The following is a 17424-nucleotide window of genomic DNA, read 5'->3' as shown; positions in this document are numbered from 1 at the left end:
TGCAGCAGGACTGGGAGCAGCTGCGCTGGCGGTGCGAGGGGCTGGGAGGCGGCTGCGCCAGCGTGGACGATGGGAGCGCGGACGGCGGCGTGGCGGCCTGGGAGAACTGCGTCCGGCGGTGAGTGGCGGCGTGAGGGCTCTGCCCGAGTCGGGTGGCAGAGCGCAAAGCTGGGGGAGGCTGGCTGAGCTGCGCCTAACCCAGGGCTGCCCTCCTAGGACTGCCAGCACCGGCCCCCGCCTTCTCCCCGTCCGCTCCCACAGGTGCATGTCCCCTGCCTGCTACGGAGGGCTGTACGAGCGGGACGCACTGGAGGAGGGGGAGGAGGAGGGCGAGCGCGGCGCCGCCCTCCGCGCCTGCATGCTGCGCGAGGCACGGCAGGCGCGCGCCGTGGCGCTGGGCCTGCCGCCCCAGCCGCGCCGCACCCCGGGCTACAAGCACACCCAATCATAAATAGAGAAAATATCGAATGTTGCTGGAAAATGAGCGTGAGGGAGGCGCAGCATGTATTGCAACATTCCCAGAGCGCGGCCTGGGTGGAGCCAGGGTGGCGGCGCCAGGCGGGCGTCATCCATCGGCAACGCCCGTTGCCGGTTCGATCATGCTCTCAGTGGTTCTTGGCCAGCTCCTGCAGCCTGTGCTGCAGAGCGTCCTCCCTGGGATTGTAGTACTCGCCTGCAGCCGAGGCAGGGGCCAGCAGAACAGCAGCATGGGTTGGCAGCGCGGGCGGCAGAATGCCGCTCTCTGCGCCTCTTGCCATGCCCTCGCTACAGCAGCAGCTGACACGCCCCACATGCTGCTGGCCCGCCCACGATACCACCAGGCCTCACCGTAACCGCGCCAGCGCTCGTACAGAGACAGGTGCTTGGGGTTGGTGGCGGGGCCGTGGTAGTTTTGAATCTGCAGAGCAGGGCAAGAAGGTGGGCTGGCGTGCTCGCGCGGACCCCAGCCACGGCAACCCAGAGGCGCGTGGACAGCCAGCCGAGGCATCCATGCTGCCCGCCTGCCACGCCGACACCCTCACCTGCCCCGCCAGCATGTAGCGGTGCAGCCGGTCAATCTCAGCCAGCTCCAGGCCGGTGGTGTCTGGCAGGAAGACCCAGGTGATGACGGCGCCGACGATGCCGGCGCCCGCTGAGGCGTAGAAGGTGGCCACGGTGGAGACCTGCAGCGCATCAAGTTTCACACAAGTGCGGTCTGTGGGCGCTCGAGCGCAGGTGCCGGGGCGGCACGCACGTGGCGAGGGGGAGGCCGCCTAGCAGTGCCCAGCCACCTTGATACCCCGTGCAGCTCACGTTAGAGAAGACCGAGGCGGCCAGGATGGCGCCCAGCTTGCCGGCGGAGGCCGAGATGCCGTGGAAGAAAGCGCGCACGTCTGTGGGGTACACCTCGCCCGCCACAAGGAAGGAGGTGCAGTTGGGGCCAAACTGGTTGAAGAAGGAAGACAGGAAGTAGAGGGTCTGCAAGGAGGGGAGGGGGCACCGTTGGTCGAGGGGTTCGGTTTGGGGCGATTGGGGAGGACTGAACGCACGGCATGGGCAGATTTGTGGCTCGGTCGCTCGTCTCCTCCTGCCACGGCAAGCAGCTCCTTCCCAGCTTGGCTGGCCGCTGGAACAACCACAGCGGCAAGCGTAACAGTGCCTGGCTGGCGGTCTGCTTGCTTTATCCATTAGACACTTTGCTCACCTGAAACACCTGGATGGCGTTGTCGAGGAGTTGGTTGTAGAAGATGCCGCAGGCAATGAACAGAAAAAACATCATCAGGAACCCTGAAACATTGCAGCAGCGAGCATCTTGAGTATGACACTCACAACAGCATGGCGCATGGGCGTGGCCCCCACCCTGAACGCACCCATAGCCTGCAGCCGCTTGCGCCCCATCCACTTCTTATCAATCGTGTAGGCGGCAGCATAGTCTGCAGAAGAAACGGCGTCGTCGGAAGCAAGGGATGCAGAGGCCGGAGGCCTGTCGGGTGCTTGGATGGCAGCGGTGGCAGTGATTGCAGCCAGCCAGTACTCACAACCACACAGGGATACGCCTGAATTGAGCAGAGTCCACTGCATGGATACGAAGCGCGAGGCGCCGGGAGAGATGACTGCGATGAACTGGGACTGGAACAGCTGCACTTCCAGCATGCGAGGCAAGCAGGGAAGGAGGTGTGTGCACGGGTCGCGGGCGAGCGCAAGCAGGACAGAGCATGGCCAGAATGAGGCCGGCGGCCGCCTGCCTTGTTCCCGTAAAACTGCAGGGCAAGGGGGCTGGTGTGAGTCGGTCGGAGAGTGCAAATACAGCAGGCGAAATGCGGCCCAAGCGGCCGGGCTGGGCGTTCAATCGCCTGCTGCTATTGGCCCTTCAAACTCACCGCAAAGTCGTCAGCCACCCAGCCCATGCATGTGATGAAGAGGCGGGGCCAGTAGAACTTGAAGATAACCAGGTGTTCCCGCCACGACCGCTTGCCTGCCAGCTGCAGCATGAGCCATAAGACCTTCTTGTGAGGTGGTGGGCGTTGCAGGCGTGGCGGGGCGTGGGGCTTTGCCTCTCTGCCTGGTGAATGTTCAGATGATGCGAGCAAGAAAGCAGCCGGCACACGGTGCATGCTTGCGTGGCTAGCGCCCATCCTGAGCTGCCGCGCTCACCGCTGCCTCGTCTTGCTCCTCAACCAGCTCCTTCTGCACGCTCTCGTGCTCCGCCTTCCACACCTGCGCAAGGACAGAGGGCCAGCATCCGGCAGGTCTGTCTAATTAGCCCAGAGGTGCATGCTCCTGCTCCAGCCTTGTGCCGGCTTGCAGCCCGGAAAATGGGGATGTGTGCACAGACAGGGCGGTGGCCGTGGGCGGGCGGCTGCAGTGGAAGCTGGAGGCAATAAGGGCTGTACCTCAGACTCCTCGAGGTACAGCCAGCGGTACGCGGTTACGACGAAGCAGATGACGGCGCCCACGCCAAACTGCAGGCATGACACGGTGGATACCAAAGAAAGAGGCTTGATGGCAGGCATTCGCCAGCACAGAGCGGCCTGCAGGAGCCACGACTCTAGCGCTGATGCCACTGTTGGCTCGCCCTCGTGGTTACCTGCAGCCGCCACGTCAGCTCAGCGTCGTGGGCGCTCACTGTTTCTGTTGCCCCCAGCATGGCCAGCAGCAGCAGGATGACCTGCAAAGAAGAAGAAAAGAAGAGCATTAGAAACAGGCGGTGGCAGCCGCCACCTAGGGTGCACGACGCATTGCATGCTGCCTGATCTGCTGAAATCAGGTGTGCTTGCACCCCTACCAGTGTGTTGACAAAGTTGCTGCTCTCATCCAAGTGCACCATGGGGAGGAGGGGCATGAGAGAGTGAGGAAGAAACAGAGGGGGAGGTGGTGGTCCATCGCTGTGTCACTGGCAGGGGCACCAGATGGGCGCTCCAGCCCCCCACTCACCCCCATCCTTGCTGCGAGAAGGTCAACACGACGACCTCGCCGCGGCGGTGCCGCAGCTCCGGATCTGCCTCAGCCCGCTCTGCCGCCGAGCTGGAGGAAAGTGGGTACTCGCCACCCACACCACAGGCTGCAGGCGGTGCCGCAGAGCGATCGAAAGCGAGTTAGGCACGCGGGTCAGCGCTGCGCTGGAGTCACTGGGGCAGAGTGCAGCTGAACTCTGCACAGGTCTGCATGTTGGCGATGGCGGCAGCGGGCCGGCAGCGGCGCAGCGCACCGTAGAAGAAGAGGGAGAAGCAGAAGACGGAGAGGAAGACCTGGGCATTGGGCCCGTAGGCGCCAGTCAGCAGGCAGGCCCCCACAAACATGATGGCCATTGTGAACCTGCGCCCAGGCAGGCAGGCAGGCAGGCAGCAGGCGCGGTGAAGCTGCGCTGTCGCCCAGCAGCAGCAGCAGCGGCGGCGGCAACAGCAGCGGCAGCGCCAACCGAAGATGCAGCAGACGCAGGCGCCAGTGAGGGCGGCACGCCGGCGCAGCTGGGGCTCTGGGAGCCACTCCCGGGCGGCTGCCTCGTGTGCCGCACCTGCTGCCCCACTTGCGGCCGATGACGTCGGCAATGAACCCAAACGTCCTGCAATGGGGGAGGCAGGCAAAGGGCAGGGGGGACCCCTTGAGTGTGTTGCGGCCTAAGGCTGCCTTTCCAAGCGCGGTGCAGGCTGTCCTGCCGTGTCGCTGGCTGTACCGCCGTTAGCACCACTCACAGCATGCCCACGATGATGGCGCTGATCTCGATATTCTGTGAAACAGGCGGGGAGAGCAGGTGGGCGGGGGATGAGGGGCGACGCTCGAGCGAGGAAAGGGAAGGCTGCACAGAGCAAATTGCTGGCCTCTGCTCTGATCACAACCCGATGGGGCCTCGGCAGCCAAGAGCATGCGCTGCTGACCCCTTCCCGCCCAGAGCGACTGCGTTTCTGTCCCCTTTGTCACTGCCCCAACACCTGAATGTTGTTCTCTGTGGTCTGGTTGCAATCGGGAGGCTCCTCGTCGCCAAAGCAGTTGGGATACTGGATGGCCAGCAGCGGCTCAATGTTGCCCTGCGGACGGTGTGCAGCGGCAGCCGGCGGCCTCATCAGCAGCCGCAGCAGCACAAGCAGCAGTGGTTGCGGCCCGCGCTGCAAGCTGAGTGCCCAGGACATGCATGGCGCCGCCAGCGGCGGGCAGCAGCAGTGGCCAGCCGCAGCACCACTTACGATCGCGAAAATGAAGTAGGCTTCGCTGCAGGCAGGAAGTGGCAGTGCAAGCAAGTACGCATCGAGTCCTGGGTGTGCATCCTGACAGCCCACATGGTGAACAGTGCATGCCCCAGCATGCACCTCAACTTGCCTGAACATGCCCATGCCCGGCAGCAGGAAGGCGACCCACCACCGCCAGGCCAGCAGCAGTGGGTTGCATGTCGCGGGGGGCTTGGGCGGCGCGAGGTTGTGGTCGGCTGCAGAAGGGGAGCAGGGGTGGCAGGCCCAGGAACCCTCAGGCGGGGCATCGTTTAGGAAAGCAAACCGCCTGGCTCACATGCTGGCATGGCTGCGCTGGAGCTAGTGCAGTGCAGAGCAGTGCATCCTGCGCGTGCCGCCTCGCATTGATGAGCCACCAAGCGCTGCTCCTCCTGGTCGAGGGGCAAGCAGCTGCCGCTGGCCCTGCACCAGCCACTTACCCGACATGAGGCGGGACAGCACCCTAACCTCCTCAACGCTGTGCCGCTCGCTCAGCGCGCGCAGCTCTGCATCAGGCCAAGGCAGCGCCACGGCGAGGCATGAGGAGGGATCACGTGGGAAGGCGATGCCCGCGGCTGATGATTTCCCCCCGATCACATTTACAATGTCCCCACCCGCGCTCGCACACCGCCACCGCACGTGCACAAGACAATCACGCAGCCCCGCACCATCGCCCAGGTTCTCCACATCAAATGCATCCTTTGCGAGCTTCTTGGATGACACCTTCTCCAGGCTCTCGTCGCCGGCATGGTCCACCTCCAGCCCTGCGGCGATAATGCGGGCGAGCGACAAGGAGAAAGGGACACCGGAGGTGACGGACCGGCCCGTGCGATTTCCCACGTGTCAGCTGCCGTCGCCGCCCTGCTGCTGCTGGTTCTGCATGCTCGTGGTTTTAGGCATGGCAGGGGATGTGTTACCTGAGTGGACGGAATTGAACTGGGACACCTTCCGCTCCAGGGCGTCCTCATCTATGGCGGCGGCCTCGTTGGCGGCGGCAGGGGCGGTGGCGCTCGTTCCGTTGGGCGCGGCATCCGTCCCAGCATGCTCCTCTGGAGTGGCTGGCATGCTTCCCTGGCCTGCGGTGCTCAAGAGGAGGTCCGCGACCTGAACGGGCGAGGTTTTGCTCAAACGCTTGCTGGCGTCCTGCAAGCTTCAATAACGACCTGCTGGACTTGCTCCGATGCAAGCAGCTTGCAGGGAGTTTCTACGATACTCGGAGCCTCCGGGCACTAGTACACGGGAGCCTCTGGGCGCAGAGCGGCGAAACCCGCAGTCAGCGCACCTCCAGGGAGTTGCAGGAATAACAAACGCTCTAAAAAGCCCGCGACAATAGATTCCATGATTCCAAAAGCCCTGTTGGCCGGCCGCCACCTGGCGGTGGCACCCTGCCTCGAGCTGCAGCGAATTCGCCAAATGCTGGCGAATTCGGGCCCAAAAACGGCTCTGGCTGGCCCATCGCAAAAAAACGGCTCTGGCTGGCCCATCGCCAGCCAGAGCTGGCTAAATGAGGGCAGGCGGCGGGGCGTCATCGCCAGCGCGTTGCCAGCCCCCCTGGCTGGCGTCGCCATTATTTTGAGGAGCAATGGCCAATTCTCCTCAGGAACTTCATTCCATAGTGTTAAACAAGCGCCAGCTTTCTGGGGGCTTCGCCTCCAATCGCCAAAAGGGAGGCAAGTGCCGACAAAGCAACAGGAGCAGCATGTGGCCGCTGCGCTGTGCCAGGCGCAAGGGTGGTTCCCCCGCATTTCGCCAATCCTCAATGTGCCATCGCCAGCTGATTGGCGAAATTTGGACGCGACAGCGGTCCTCATCGCCCGCCCATCGCCAAAGCTGCCACGAGGGCCAGAAACACTGCTGCATGTTGCTGCACAGACGTCTATAGTGGCCACTGCCACTGTGATGGGTCCTGGCACACACTTTTAACTGCAGCAAATTGTAACAAGCAAAGTCGCCAAGCCGTCACGGGGCTTGCCCCATCAGGATGACGAGATGAACACGAAGACCAGCCAACATGAAATGAAGAAACCTCTGCCTGGGCCGCAAACCGGCCCAGTAACGAAAGACTTGCCTCGCCTCGCGTGGACTCCATCGGGCGCTCACTTGCCAGCGCCACCAAAGCGCAGCGCCTGCAGAATGCGGCCGCCGCCCGGGACGGGGTGCGGGCCCTTGAACTTGCCCAGCTGCGCCTCTGCAGGCAGGAAACGAGGCAACCAGCCGGGCAGGGGTCGCGTGGCACACATCATATTGATGGGGTGATGCTTAGGGAAGCCGGGCGCCTCCAGGAAGCTCTGGTGCCTCTGGCCGTTGCCACATGCCAAACCCGCCCCCCGCCCCCTGCACACCCACCCGAGTTGGCCTTGGCAAGCGCCGTCAGGATCGCCTGCGCCTTGTCCCAGTTCTCCTCCTTGCCGGCCCACGCCTTGAGCGTGGCGGACTGCGCCATTGGGGAGGCGTGCAGCGCAGGGCGCGGCAGGGTCAGGCGGCGGGGGCCAGGGCAGGAAAGCGAGGTGGAGGCACGGGTGGAACGCAGGGCGCTGCAGGTCGCCGCGATGCGTGGCACGAGCAGGCGGCGAGCAGGCAGCCAGCCAGCATGCCGATGCACGCCACGCCATGCCATGCATGCCGTTCCTTGCCATGGGCCACACCACACCCGGCCCCACAATCGCCGGCCAAAGCGGTGCGCCATGCCGCGCCTCCCGCATGCCCCCGCACCTGCAGCGCGCGGCCGTAGCTGAAGGTGAGGCTCCAGGGCGCGTTGGGGCAGGCCTCCTGCAGCGCCTGCAGGTTCAGCGTGCTTTCCTCCTCGCTCATGCCGCCTGCGGGATAGAGACGGAGCGGGGCGGGGCCAGAGGCAAGACAGGGAGGCACGTGAGGTAGCGGTGGAGGGCCATCCACCTGCGAGGTCCAGCTGGGGGGGTACCAGCAGCAGGGCCGCCAGCTGGCCACAGCCAGGGAGGCAGCCGGCTGCCTCACCCTCATCCGCCCACAGCCAGCATCGCTGCAGCATCTCATGCCTCAGCTGGCTGTGCCTCACCAGACAGGAAATGGATGCCGGGGACGGCGGCGGGGATGGTGCGCAGCATGGTGCGCGTCGTGTACTTGGCGACCTCGGCGGGGGAAGCGGGGGGCGCGTCAAGGCCTGCAGCGGAACACACGCATGGGGGACGAGGCGACGAGGAGATGTCAGCGAGGGTGGAGGAGTGGTGAAATGGGGGTGTAAGGAAACACAGCACACAGGGCCAGAAAGGCAGCACACAGGGGCGCCAACACGCAGCGCCGCGCTGCGTGGATAAAAACCGGCGCTCTGCCCGTGCTGTCGCCAGCCGCGGCCTCACCGGGCAGGCACATGTTGGGCTTCAGCAGGATTCCCTCCAGCATCACGTCATACTCATTCAGCAGCCGCATCACGTGGCTGCACATAGGAGAGGCGGAAGCAAGGCGCCGGGGTGGGTGGGTGGGCGAAGGGACAGGGCCAGCCAAGGCCGCGCTGGGGCGTCCCTGAGGTGCGCCCCACCCACACCTGGCGCGGCGCCTCAGCTGCCCACCCGCCACCCACACACCTGTACACCCGCTCACTCCAGTAGGCCGTCTCCTCAACGCTGTAAGCACCGGGGCCCAGCGTCACCTGCGCACATCGAAGCGCGCACACACACCAGCTGAGCGCCGCTCTCCCGCCGAGAGAGGCGACTGCCGGCTGCTGCCAGCTCACACAGGCACCACTGCTGCCCCTGTCCCAGCCCCGGTCTACATCCCGTCTTCGCCTCCCCTTTACCCGCCCCGCTCCTCTCCCCTACCTCCCCGCCTCCCCTGCCGCCCCCTGACCCAGCCCCTGCCCCACCTCAGGCTCCACAATGGGCACCAGCCCGTTGTGCTGGGCGATCTGGGCGTAGCGGGCCAGGCCGTGCGCGTTCTCCAGGATGGCCTGGCTGGAGGGGCCCTCGCCCTCTGAAATCTTCAGCACAGCGCGCCACCTGCGCGGGGTTGGCAGCCAGATAGGGAGGCAGGGAGCGAGGTAGGCAGCAGGTGGGAGACTCACGGCAGCAGGGCACAGGCAGGTTGGCGGAGCCAGCAGGCCAGCGGGCGTCCTCTCGTGTCAGCCGCCGGCGTCACATCCATGCATCCCGCGGCACATGCTACTGCCGGCTGCCGGCTGCCCAACTGCCGCCTGCCGGCCTGATCGCTGGCTCACTCACTTGGCGAAGCGGGCTCCCTGCTTGTAATACGCCTCGCAGCGCTGCAACACACGAGTGGAACGGAACGGTGCAGTGCTCGGTGCGCTGCCAGAGCGGCGACCCCCCAACACCACGCCAGCGACCTGCCCCAGCCGCCCACTGCGGCCTCCTCCCTGCGGCGCGCTGCCTGGCAGTATTTCCCAGCCAGCCAGTACCCACTTGCATGGCCTGGCGGTTGAGCGGCGGCAAGCGGCACCCACGGCATGCACTTTGCGTCAAGGGCGGTCACTCACGGCGCCCAGGTTGTCCAGCCCTTGTGTGGACGTCTCGCCGTCGGTGCCGGGCAGCACCTGCAGGCCGGTGTCAACCTTGATGCCGGGCAGGATGCCCTGGGCCTGCACAGAGGAGGGAGAGGAGAGGCGGGGTGGGGCAGAAGGGGCGTGTGAGGGGCCATGCCTGCAAGGTGTGGGCGGCGGCTGAGCAGCCCCGGCCCCAATGGCCGATGACTGCCGCACGGCGCACCTTGAGCACGTCCACAAACTGGGTGCCTGCAGGCGTCAGCAGGTAGCGCTTCCAGCTCAGCAGCGTGGCAGCCAAGCCCCAGGCCATGGCGGAGCACCCCACCCCAGCCGCCCACCACCCTGCTGCCCCGCAAGCATCCATCCCATCTGTGCCCATCCTGAGCCTCACCATCCCGCCCCTTCTGGTAGAGAGTCTCCTCAAACATGATGGCACCAGAGATGTACTGGCCAAGCCCTGCAGGCAGCAGGCGCCAGGGAGGGCGGCTACGCGGGAGGCATGGAGGACGTGCAGGCAGCCAGGCGAAGCGGCGGCGACCGGTGGCAGGCGGAGGCAAGCCGGCGGACTAGCTGCCCCGCCTCAGCCTCTGGCCAGCTGGAGTGTAGCCAGGCTCACCGGGGGCGGTGTACAGCAGCTGGCGCCAGTCGCGCCGGTTCTCCTCTGTGTTCTCCACTTCCACGCTCTCCAGCCGCTTGCCTGCAGCACAGCGGCGGAGCCCGCCGTGCCGCGTTTAGCGCCCGCAGCGAGGCAGGTGGGCAGCACAAGGCCACGCCCCTGCCTACATCCTACATCTCAAGGCCCCAGCCACCCACCAGTGGTGGCATTGGACTCGTCGCTGGCGAGGATGCCGCGGCCGCGCTGCGAGATGTACTTGGCGGTTGCCTGCAGGCGGGAAGGGATGGCGTGAGGCACGGTTTCGCGTGAGTGGCAGAGCAGGTGGCGATGCAGCTCCTGAATTCTCTTGCCAGGCAATCATTAATCAGTCGTCACCTTCAGCTCCTCCGCGAAAGGGTTCTCCTTCTCGGTGGCCAGGCCCGCGACCACCCCCATGGGGCGGCGGCTGCCGGCGGCGGCGGCCGAGAAGGGGCGGCAGCATGGCCTGGCCGCCATCGTCTGGCTGAAGGTCTGCATGGTGGCCTGCATTGTCGGATCTGCATGGGAGGCCAAGGAGCAGCGCAATGCGCGTCTGAGGTCCTGGCAGCGACAACCTGCGCCAGAGCCAGGAGATAAGAAGGCCGCCACACCTGCGTTTCGCTCGTTCCTAACACAGTCAACGGCGTTTGCACTCGCACAAACCGCACGAAAGCCCGCATGGCTTGGCCGAAGGGGCATGGTGCCCCGCTGGCGCCACCGTCCACGCCGCCATGGCGCCTTGCATGGCTTGTCCTCGCCTGTTGGAGAGGGTTACGATGGATTATGGGCCCACTGCATTTCCACAACCAACTTACAGAGGTCCTGGGCAACCTGTGAGCTTGCCGCTAGGCCACCCTTGCAATTGCCACTCCCCTTCGCAAGAGCCCGCCGCTCCGCCCCTTGAACCGCCAGGCCGTCCCTGCCCGTCGCACTAAGTTTACACAAATGCTCTGAAAATCCTCTCAATCCGAATCCCTCCAACCAAAACATGAAAAAAGCCAGGAAAAAAAAGTTTGTTCTGAAAAAGCATATGCAAAGAATGAGAAACTATCCACGAATTCGTTGGTCGGGGTCTTGCCGCTAATCGCATCAACAAGGCAGACACGCAAATGGGAAAAGGGGAGAATGAAGGGGCGCGGTGGTCGCACTGGGAGAACGACGCGGCGCAGCAGAAAAGGGAGGATGTTGTACAGGTGCGGTGCTGCTCCCAGGAGCAGCACCCAATCGGCGGCGGCCAATGCCCCGCCACCTTCACTCCTGGCGCTTGAGCATGGGGGAAATTCGTTGCAGCAGCGCGTGCAGCTGCTCCGCGCCGATCCCGCCGTTGACCTGCGCCGGGCCCAGCTGGCCGGCGGGCGCGCTGTGCGCGGCGCCGCCATCCTGCTTCTGCTGCTGCTGGGCCGACGCCGTGGCGTCAGCCAGCTGCTGCTGCTGCAGCTGCTGCGCGGCGTGCTGCTGCTGCTGCGCCTGCTGCTGCGCGGCGTGCTGCTGCGCGGCCAGCACCTGGGCAGTGAGCCCGGGCGGCGGCGCCGCCTGCAGCACCCCCACCAGCTGCCCCAGCTGGCCCAGGATGTGATCCAGCTGCTGCTGCACGCCCCGCGCCTCCGCCCGCAGCTGCGGGTCGCCGCTCGCGCCGCCGTGCTGCGCGACGGCCGCCGACGCGGCGGCCTGTCGGGCCTGGATCCCCGCCAGCAGCGGCAGCAGCTGCTGGTCCAGCAGCGCCGCCGCCTCGACACGCGCCAGCTGCTGCTGCAGCTGACCCACCACGATGCCGCCAATCAGGCCCTGCAGCTGCTGCAGCATCTGCAGCGCCGTCAGCAGCTGCTCCAGGTCCTGTTGCTGCTGCAGCTCCTGCAGCAGCGCGTGCTGCGGCGCCGCCATGTCGGCGAGGCGCAGCGCGGCGGCGCCGCCGCGGGGCGCCGCCGCCGGCTGCTCCACGCTGGCGCGGGAGGAAAGAACGGAGGCCAGGTACGGCAGCAGCTCGCTGGCGTTGGGGCCCACGATCGTGTCCCCGCTGCCGCGCGGCGCGTGGAAGGCTGTGGCGGCCGCGCTGGGGGCGCTGCCGGGGGGCGAGGGCGGCGCGCCGCCGCCCAGCACCGCAGCCAGGAAGTTGGCCGGAGGCTCGGCGGGTGCGCCGGTGGCCAGTGCCGGCCCGCCGCCGGTCAGGGCGGCCAGGGAGGGCAGGCCAGTGCCGCCTGCGAGCGAGACAGACAGGCGAGGCGGCAACATTGAGGGTGGCGGAATGTGGGGAAGAGGCGCGCGGCCGGCCGCAGGGCGCCCAGCCCCGCGCAGCCAACCGCTGGCAGTGGCAGGGAAACAGGCAGCTGACGGCAGCCCCGCCCCGCCCCACCCCGCCCGCCTCTCCCGCTCCCCTGCCCGCCCCCGGCGCCCGCTCACCGTGGCTGGGCGTGGGGCGCAGCGGCGGCAGGTGCGCGGACAGGTGGCCCGACTGCTGCGCCGGCTCCGGCTGCGGCTCCAGGATGCTGCTGCCCTTGAGCTCCACCGCACCAATCGGCACGGGCCCCATCTGGTGCTGGGTGAGGCCGCCGGCGGCGGCGGCGACGGCCGCAGCCCCCGCGCTGCCGCCCGGCCCGGGCTCATCCGAGGAAAGAGGCGGCAGCGCCGCCTCCAGCAGGGCCGCCAGCTGCGCGGGCGCGCCGGCGGTGGTGCTGCGTGTGGTGCCGTCGGGCTGGCGCGACACGGCGGAGCAGGGGCTGCCGCGCTCGCCGGCGGCGGCGGCGGCGGCGGCGGCGGCGGCAAACGCCACCGCGCGCTGAATGCCACCCATGCCCGCGCCGCCGCCGTCGAGGCCGGGCACGCCGTGCGCCAGGCTGGCCGCCCGCCCCTCCTCCTGCTCGTTGCTGCTGTAGCTGCGGGTGGCGATGTCGCTGGCGGATGGGGCGCGGCGGCCGCCGCTGCGCCTCAGGTGGCGCTTGGCCAGGCTGGCGCGGCACGAGCGCTTGGTGCCCTCAAACGCGGCCAGCGGCTCCAGCTTGGTGCACTGCTGGCAGAAGCGCATGAAGCCACCGTACGCGTCGGGGATGGCGTCGGCGCGGGCGTGCTCCTCTGCACGCAGGGCGGGGGAAGGGGGATGAGCCCGGCGTGGGGGATTCGGGGAGTTGCAGGCACGGTTAAGTAATCGCGACGGCCCTCTAGGGCGGTGGTGCTGTTGCGGCGGGAACAAGTGGCTCGAGGCGGGCGGGCCACTCTGTAGGTGGCATGCCTGGCGCGTGGTGCATGATGCAGCACGGCAGGGAAAAGGAACGGCCAGGCGCGCGTGCATGCCGGCTGTTGAGGTGGAGCGGCTGCCCGCTCGAGGCGGCGGCGGCAGCGGCGGCAGGCGTGGCGCGGCGGCATGTTGCGTGCACTCACCGCAAATGTGCTGGCGCTGGAAGTAGCTGCGCAGGCCGGCCAGGTCTGCCGGGCAGCCCTCCACCTGCGCGCAGCACCAACAGAAGGTGCGGTGAGCGCGGTGGAAGCTGCGGGGCGCTGGCGTGCGCGCAGGCCACACAGGTTTGGCGGGCCCTCGTGGGAGGGGGGCCGTCCCCGGCGGCCGGCGTCCCCGCCCTGCCTGCGCAGCAGCCCGAGAGGAGGAGCCCATGGCGGGCCTCACCTGACACGCCAGGGAAGGGCGCCGCATCGGGGCGGGTGGGCGGCGCTGCCCTTGAAGCCTGTCGCTCGTAGGGAGGAACGCCCGTTGAGCCGTCTAGGTCCAAGCGTTTTGCGAAGCAGGTGTGAGGCTCAAGCCAGGTGTGGACGACACAAGCTACTGCGTCGCCAGCTAGCACTTGCTGAGGCTCTCAACACACTTTGCAAAAGCCTGAAAACTACCCTCCTGGATCCGCCCCCGCGTTATCACCAAGCATGGCACTATTACAGCACGTTGACCTTCCGGCCCTGGCGTTCACGCCGCCTCCTGGCCCTCCTGCATCCCAAGGCCGCATGCAGGGGCAATGTAGCTCAAGGTGGGAGCCGGCTAAATCTCCCTAGTGCGCAAAACCGAGCCTGTACCAGGGCGAGACGCGGGGCGGGGAGCTTCCCGCCCCAGCGCAGCTGTCGGGCGTTCTCAGGGCTTCCCAAAGCCTGTCGCGGCTTGCAGGACGCGGGTTTGGGCCCACAGAACATGCTTTCCGGAGCGCGGTGGACGTGGTACTTGGTTGGCCAAAGCGGCGAGCCCGCCGCCGCTGCCGCCACCCGCCACTCGCTGCGCCGACTCCCGCTTCCAGCGGATCAATTCCCAATGCAATCACGGCAGACCACTGCCGTCCACAGGTTGTCATCCACCCATCAGTTCAGGAGAAGGCACGCTGGGCACCCGATTGCGCAGAGAACAGCTTTGCATGCATGGTTGTGCAGGCAGAACTTGCAAAAGGGAGATTCACTATCTTCGTGCAAGGCATGCATTCAAGCGTTAAGTGAAACCTAGAAAGGAGCTGCCCAGCACTAGCGCTGGTGCAGGACACAGTTGTGGAGGGGAGGGAGGCGGTTGTGCGAGCGCAGGGCGTGATGCCCCATCCGCGGTGCCCGCCTCAGCTCTTGACGACGATGACGGGGCACTCCAGCCTGCCCACACAGTAGTCCGAGACGCTGCCCAGCCCCACAAAGCTCATCATGGCACTGCGGGCAGGCGGGGGAGCGCCTTGAGCCAGCAGGGCGCAGGAGGCCGAGGTCCTGGTTTGCAGCGCAGGCCGTCCCCCTGCCGCTGCAAGCCGGCTCGCTGCCTCACCGCTTGAAGCTGCCCATGCCGCGGGCGCCCATTGCGACCAGATCCACGCCATTTTCTCGCGCGTAGTGGACAACCGACTCCCCAACATCTGCGATAACAAGCGAGCAGCTAACATCACTCTGGCACAGCAGCAGCAGTGACAGCGCGGCAGGCGAGGCAGCGCAGCAGGCAGGGCAGGGCAGGGCAGCGGGTGTGCCTGATGCGCCGCCCTCTGGCGCCAGTGCCTTGAAGAAGATCTTTGCCTTGTCCACCTGCAGGCAGGAAGGCGGGGGGCAGGTGAATGGGCCAGCAGCGTCGCCTGGGGAGGACAGGAAAGAGGCAGCCGGCAGGGGACGGCGCGGCGCCGGCTACCTCCGCCCAGCACAGTAATGGCAGCGGCAGGTGGCGAGCCAAGACAGCATCCGCAGGCTGCCCGGCCCCTTCCCGCAGCACGCCGCTGCAGATGCGATGCAGGTGCAGCCCAGGTGCACCGCGTGGCCTGGGGCTAGCCGACGGGATAGGTACCTTGACGGCTGCCGCATCCACCGCCTGGCTAACAACCTCGCGAGCATAGTGTATGCTGTCTTGCAGGGCGCTGTCAAACTCATCCGCCTCCAGCACCTCTGAAGACACAGCATCCTCGGCCACTATCTGCGGCGGCGGCGGCGGCGGCGGCGGCGGCGGCGGCGGCGGCCCCAGGGTCAGCACGAGCGTCCAGCACCTTGCACGCGGCACAGACCTGCAGCGGCCCGCTGGCGTGCTCCACAGCGGCGGCCACTGTGGCCTGTGTGTGCTGCATGGAGCCGCGATACGAGGCCTCCCACTCGTCAGGGGGAAGCGGCGGCGAGGTGTACTCCTCAGCTGGACTCACCTGCACACCGCAGCAGCAGGGCCGGGAGACAGGGTAACAAGGCGACGCAAATCACAGAGCTGTATGAGTGGTGGCAGCCAGGCCGGCAACAAGGCAGCGGCAGCAGCAGCCGGGCTGCTGGCTCCCTTGCCCTCCCCCCCGCCACCTGCGCCTCCCGCTCAGCAAGCACGCGGCGCAGCGAGCGGCGCGTCACGGCCTCCGCCTCACGCAGCGCGGCACGCTGCCGCTGCCGCCAGCCCTGCACATCCGGCTGCGGCAGGTGGTTGTCCACGTATGCACTCACCTGCAGGGGCCAGCGGTATGGGCATGCATCACTCGCAGCAGGCTGCCGCAGCCTGCAGCTGCTTGCCCTTGTGCTGCGCACACCATGCAGGCCCAGGGCCTCGTGTGCCATCCATGCCTCAGCTGCCAGCTCACCGGGTACGGGATGGGCAGCGCCACGCACACCAGGTGAAGCTCGTCCTCTGGCCCCAGCGCATTCTGCACCACCCACTGCACCAGAGGACGGCGGCGACAGCGGCGGCAGCAGAGCAGCCGCACAGCCACAGCGGGGCGTCAACAAGGGGCGGGCTGGAGGCAGAGAGGTCGGTGAAGGCACTGCCAGGAGCAGCGGCGCAGCAGCAGTGGCAGCAACAGACAGCCCATGCTGACATGCACGCGTTAGCTCCCTGTGTGCAAGTGCGGGCTGGCGGCGGCGGCGGAATCGCAGCGCACCTCCAGCGCTGTCCTGCTCGTCTCCGAGTCGTCAAGGCTCACCATCACCTTGTGACGGGCCTGCGCAAGCGGCAAGCAGCAGCAGCAGGAGCAGGCAGCCTGTGAGCGGCCAAGCAGCTTCCCGGGGCGTCTCCGCAGCTGCGGCTGCTTGGCACCACCCACCCGCGCAGCCACCCCACCTTGCGCTCCACGTCCTCCGGCCTGCCCCGGCAGACCGCCACGGGCACGTGCATGTTGTGAACCAGGTAGCCTGCAGCGGGATGTGACGCCAGCGGGGCGGCGCCAGTGGGGCAGCTGGCGGCGGGTGGGCAGCAGCTGGGGGGCCAGCCAGGCTGGCACGCCAAGCAGCTTCGCAGGCACAGAGCAGCCGGCACCGCCACTTTTGCTGTGCGGGGCAGCGCAAGGCGCGGCAGTACAAGAAAATGTGCGGTGCTCACTTGATACGGAGCCCAGGCCGACCAGCGACATGATTGCCGACTTGACCGCACCCATGCCCCTGCTGCCCACCACCACCAGGTCAGCGCCCTTTTCCTTGCAAAAGCACACCACCGACTCAGCCACGCCTGCATCAACAGGTGCAGGGTGCTAAGAGGCAGCCAGCACGCAGCCTGGTGGCGGAGCGGGCAGCACACGCCGCAGTCAGCGGGCCAACCCGCACTGCCGGGTGACACCCGCACCTGAAGCGCCGCCGGCAGCCGGCAGCACGTGGCGGTGGATGTCCAGCCCTTCCTTCACGCCCTCGGGCAGCTTGTCCACCAGCTGCGGTCGGGGAGGGAGAGGCGTAGTGTGTTGTGATGGGAGCTGGGGACCTTGGGTGTGCTGCACCAGCCCGCACCACGAGCGCAGGCGCGCAGCGGTCCACCCGCCTGGTGCAGCAGCTGGCGGCAGAGCTCCTCATCCGCCTTGCGCTGCTGCTCCCAGTTGATGGACAGGGCCGCCACCTGGGCACAGGGCAGGGCCGAGCACAGGTGAGAGGGGCAGGCGAGGAAGGAGCAGCACAGCTCCGTTGGCGGCGGGGGCTGGCAGCGCGGAGCACGGCGCACCCACCGCTCCTGCACTGGCTATCGGTGCCGCTGGTGTCATTGCATACGAGGGCGGAGGCGCAATGGAAACGTAGTGTAGCTCGTCGCCCGGACGAGCAAAGTTCAGGGCCGCCCACGTCCCCGCGCCCTGGGAGTGTGGAGAGTCGTCCACGGCGGCCACGAGGACGCGCCCCATGATCTCGGAAACGCTTTCGGAGGCAGGGATTACTTGTTGATGGAAGGAACTGTGGAACTCGCTCTCGGATCACACCCGGGCGTCTGAATGTGGGTCTCTATGTTGCATGTAATGCAAAGCGTTACGGTT

General features: G+C 67.0%; 3 protein-coding genes across 3 annotated transcripts; all 3 read right to left on the bottom strand.

Moving 5' to 3' along the window:
* Window positions 1-417: 417 nt before the first annotated feature.
* Window positions 418-10486, bottom strand: CHLNCDRAFT_59145 (hypothetical protein). Its single transcript, XM_005843697.1, has 38 exons — window positions 10399-10486; window positions 10145-10305; window positions 9967-10036; window positions 9770-9850; window positions 9545-9610; window positions 9377-9402; window positions 9148-9249; window positions 8876-8916; window positions 8521-8653; window positions 8243-8307; window positions 8018-8094; window positions 7717-7821; window positions 7395-7498; window positions 7029-7116; window positions 6783-6870; window positions 5965-6332; window positions 5600-5845; window positions 5351-5446; window positions 5123-5188; window positions 4795-4900; window positions 4662-4686; window positions 4410-4505; window positions 4173-4207; window positions 3995-4042; window positions 3689-3795; window positions 3450-3541; window positions 3068-3148; window positions 2874-2942; window positions 2635-2697; window positions 2361-2462; window positions 2226-2240; window positions 2019-2118; window positions 1851-1913; window positions 1685-1767; window positions 1294-1458; window positions 1023-1163; window positions 829-898; window positions 418-673 (listed from the first exon to the last, which is right to left on the bottom strand). The coding sequence occupies exons 17-38, from the start codon at window positions 5745-5747 to the stop codon at window positions 606-608; spliced, it is 1839 nt and encodes a 612-aa protein (XP_005843759.1). The 5' UTR covers window positions 5748-5845; window positions 5965-6332; window positions 6783-6870; window positions 7029-7116; window positions 7395-7498; window positions 7717-7821; window positions 8018-8094; window positions 8243-8307; window positions 8521-8653; window positions 8876-8916; window positions 9148-9249; window positions 9377-9402; window positions 9545-9610; window positions 9770-9850; window positions 9967-10036; window positions 10145-10305; window positions 10399-10486; the 3' UTR covers window positions 418-605.
* Window positions 10487-11038: 552 nt separating this feature from the next.
* CHLNCDRAFT_139850 (hypothetical protein) lies at window positions 11039-13427 on the bottom strand (the record flags this gene model as incomplete). Its single annotated transcript, XM_005843696.1, has 4 exons — window positions 11039-11982; window positions 12185-12853; window positions 13160-13223; window positions 13401-13427. The coding sequence occupies 4 exons, from the start codon at window positions 13425-13427 to the stop codon at window positions 11039-11041; spliced, it is 1704 nt and encodes a 567-aa protein (XP_005843758.1).
* Window positions 13428-14316: 889 nt separating this feature from the next.
* Window positions 14317-17295, bottom strand: CHLNCDRAFT_139849 (hypothetical protein; the record flags this gene model as incomplete). The annotated part of the gene is made up of 12 exons (XM_005843695.1): window positions 14317-14404; window positions 14514-14764; window positions 15018-15143; window positions 15232-15363; window positions 15509-15646; window positions 15781-15855; window positions 16078-16137; window positions 16257-16327; window positions 16515-16640; window positions 16755-16836; window positions 16887-17018; window positions 17125-17295. The coding sequence occupies 12 exons, from the start codon at window positions 17293-17295 to the stop codon at window positions 14317-14319; spliced, it is 1452 nt and encodes a 483-aa protein (XP_005843757.1).
* Window positions 17296-17424: the final 129 nt, after the last annotated feature.

This window comes from Chlorella variabilis (genome assembly GCF_000147415.1).
Source record: "Chlorella variabilis unplaced genomic scaffold CHLNCscaffold_27, whole genome shotgun sequence".
Classification (NCBI taxonomy): domain Eukaryota; kingdom Viridiplantae; phylum Chlorophyta; class Trebouxiophyceae; order Chlorellales; family Chlorellaceae; genus Chlorella; species Chlorella variabilis.
This window is presented reverse-complemented; position numbering and strand designations above follow the sequence as displayed.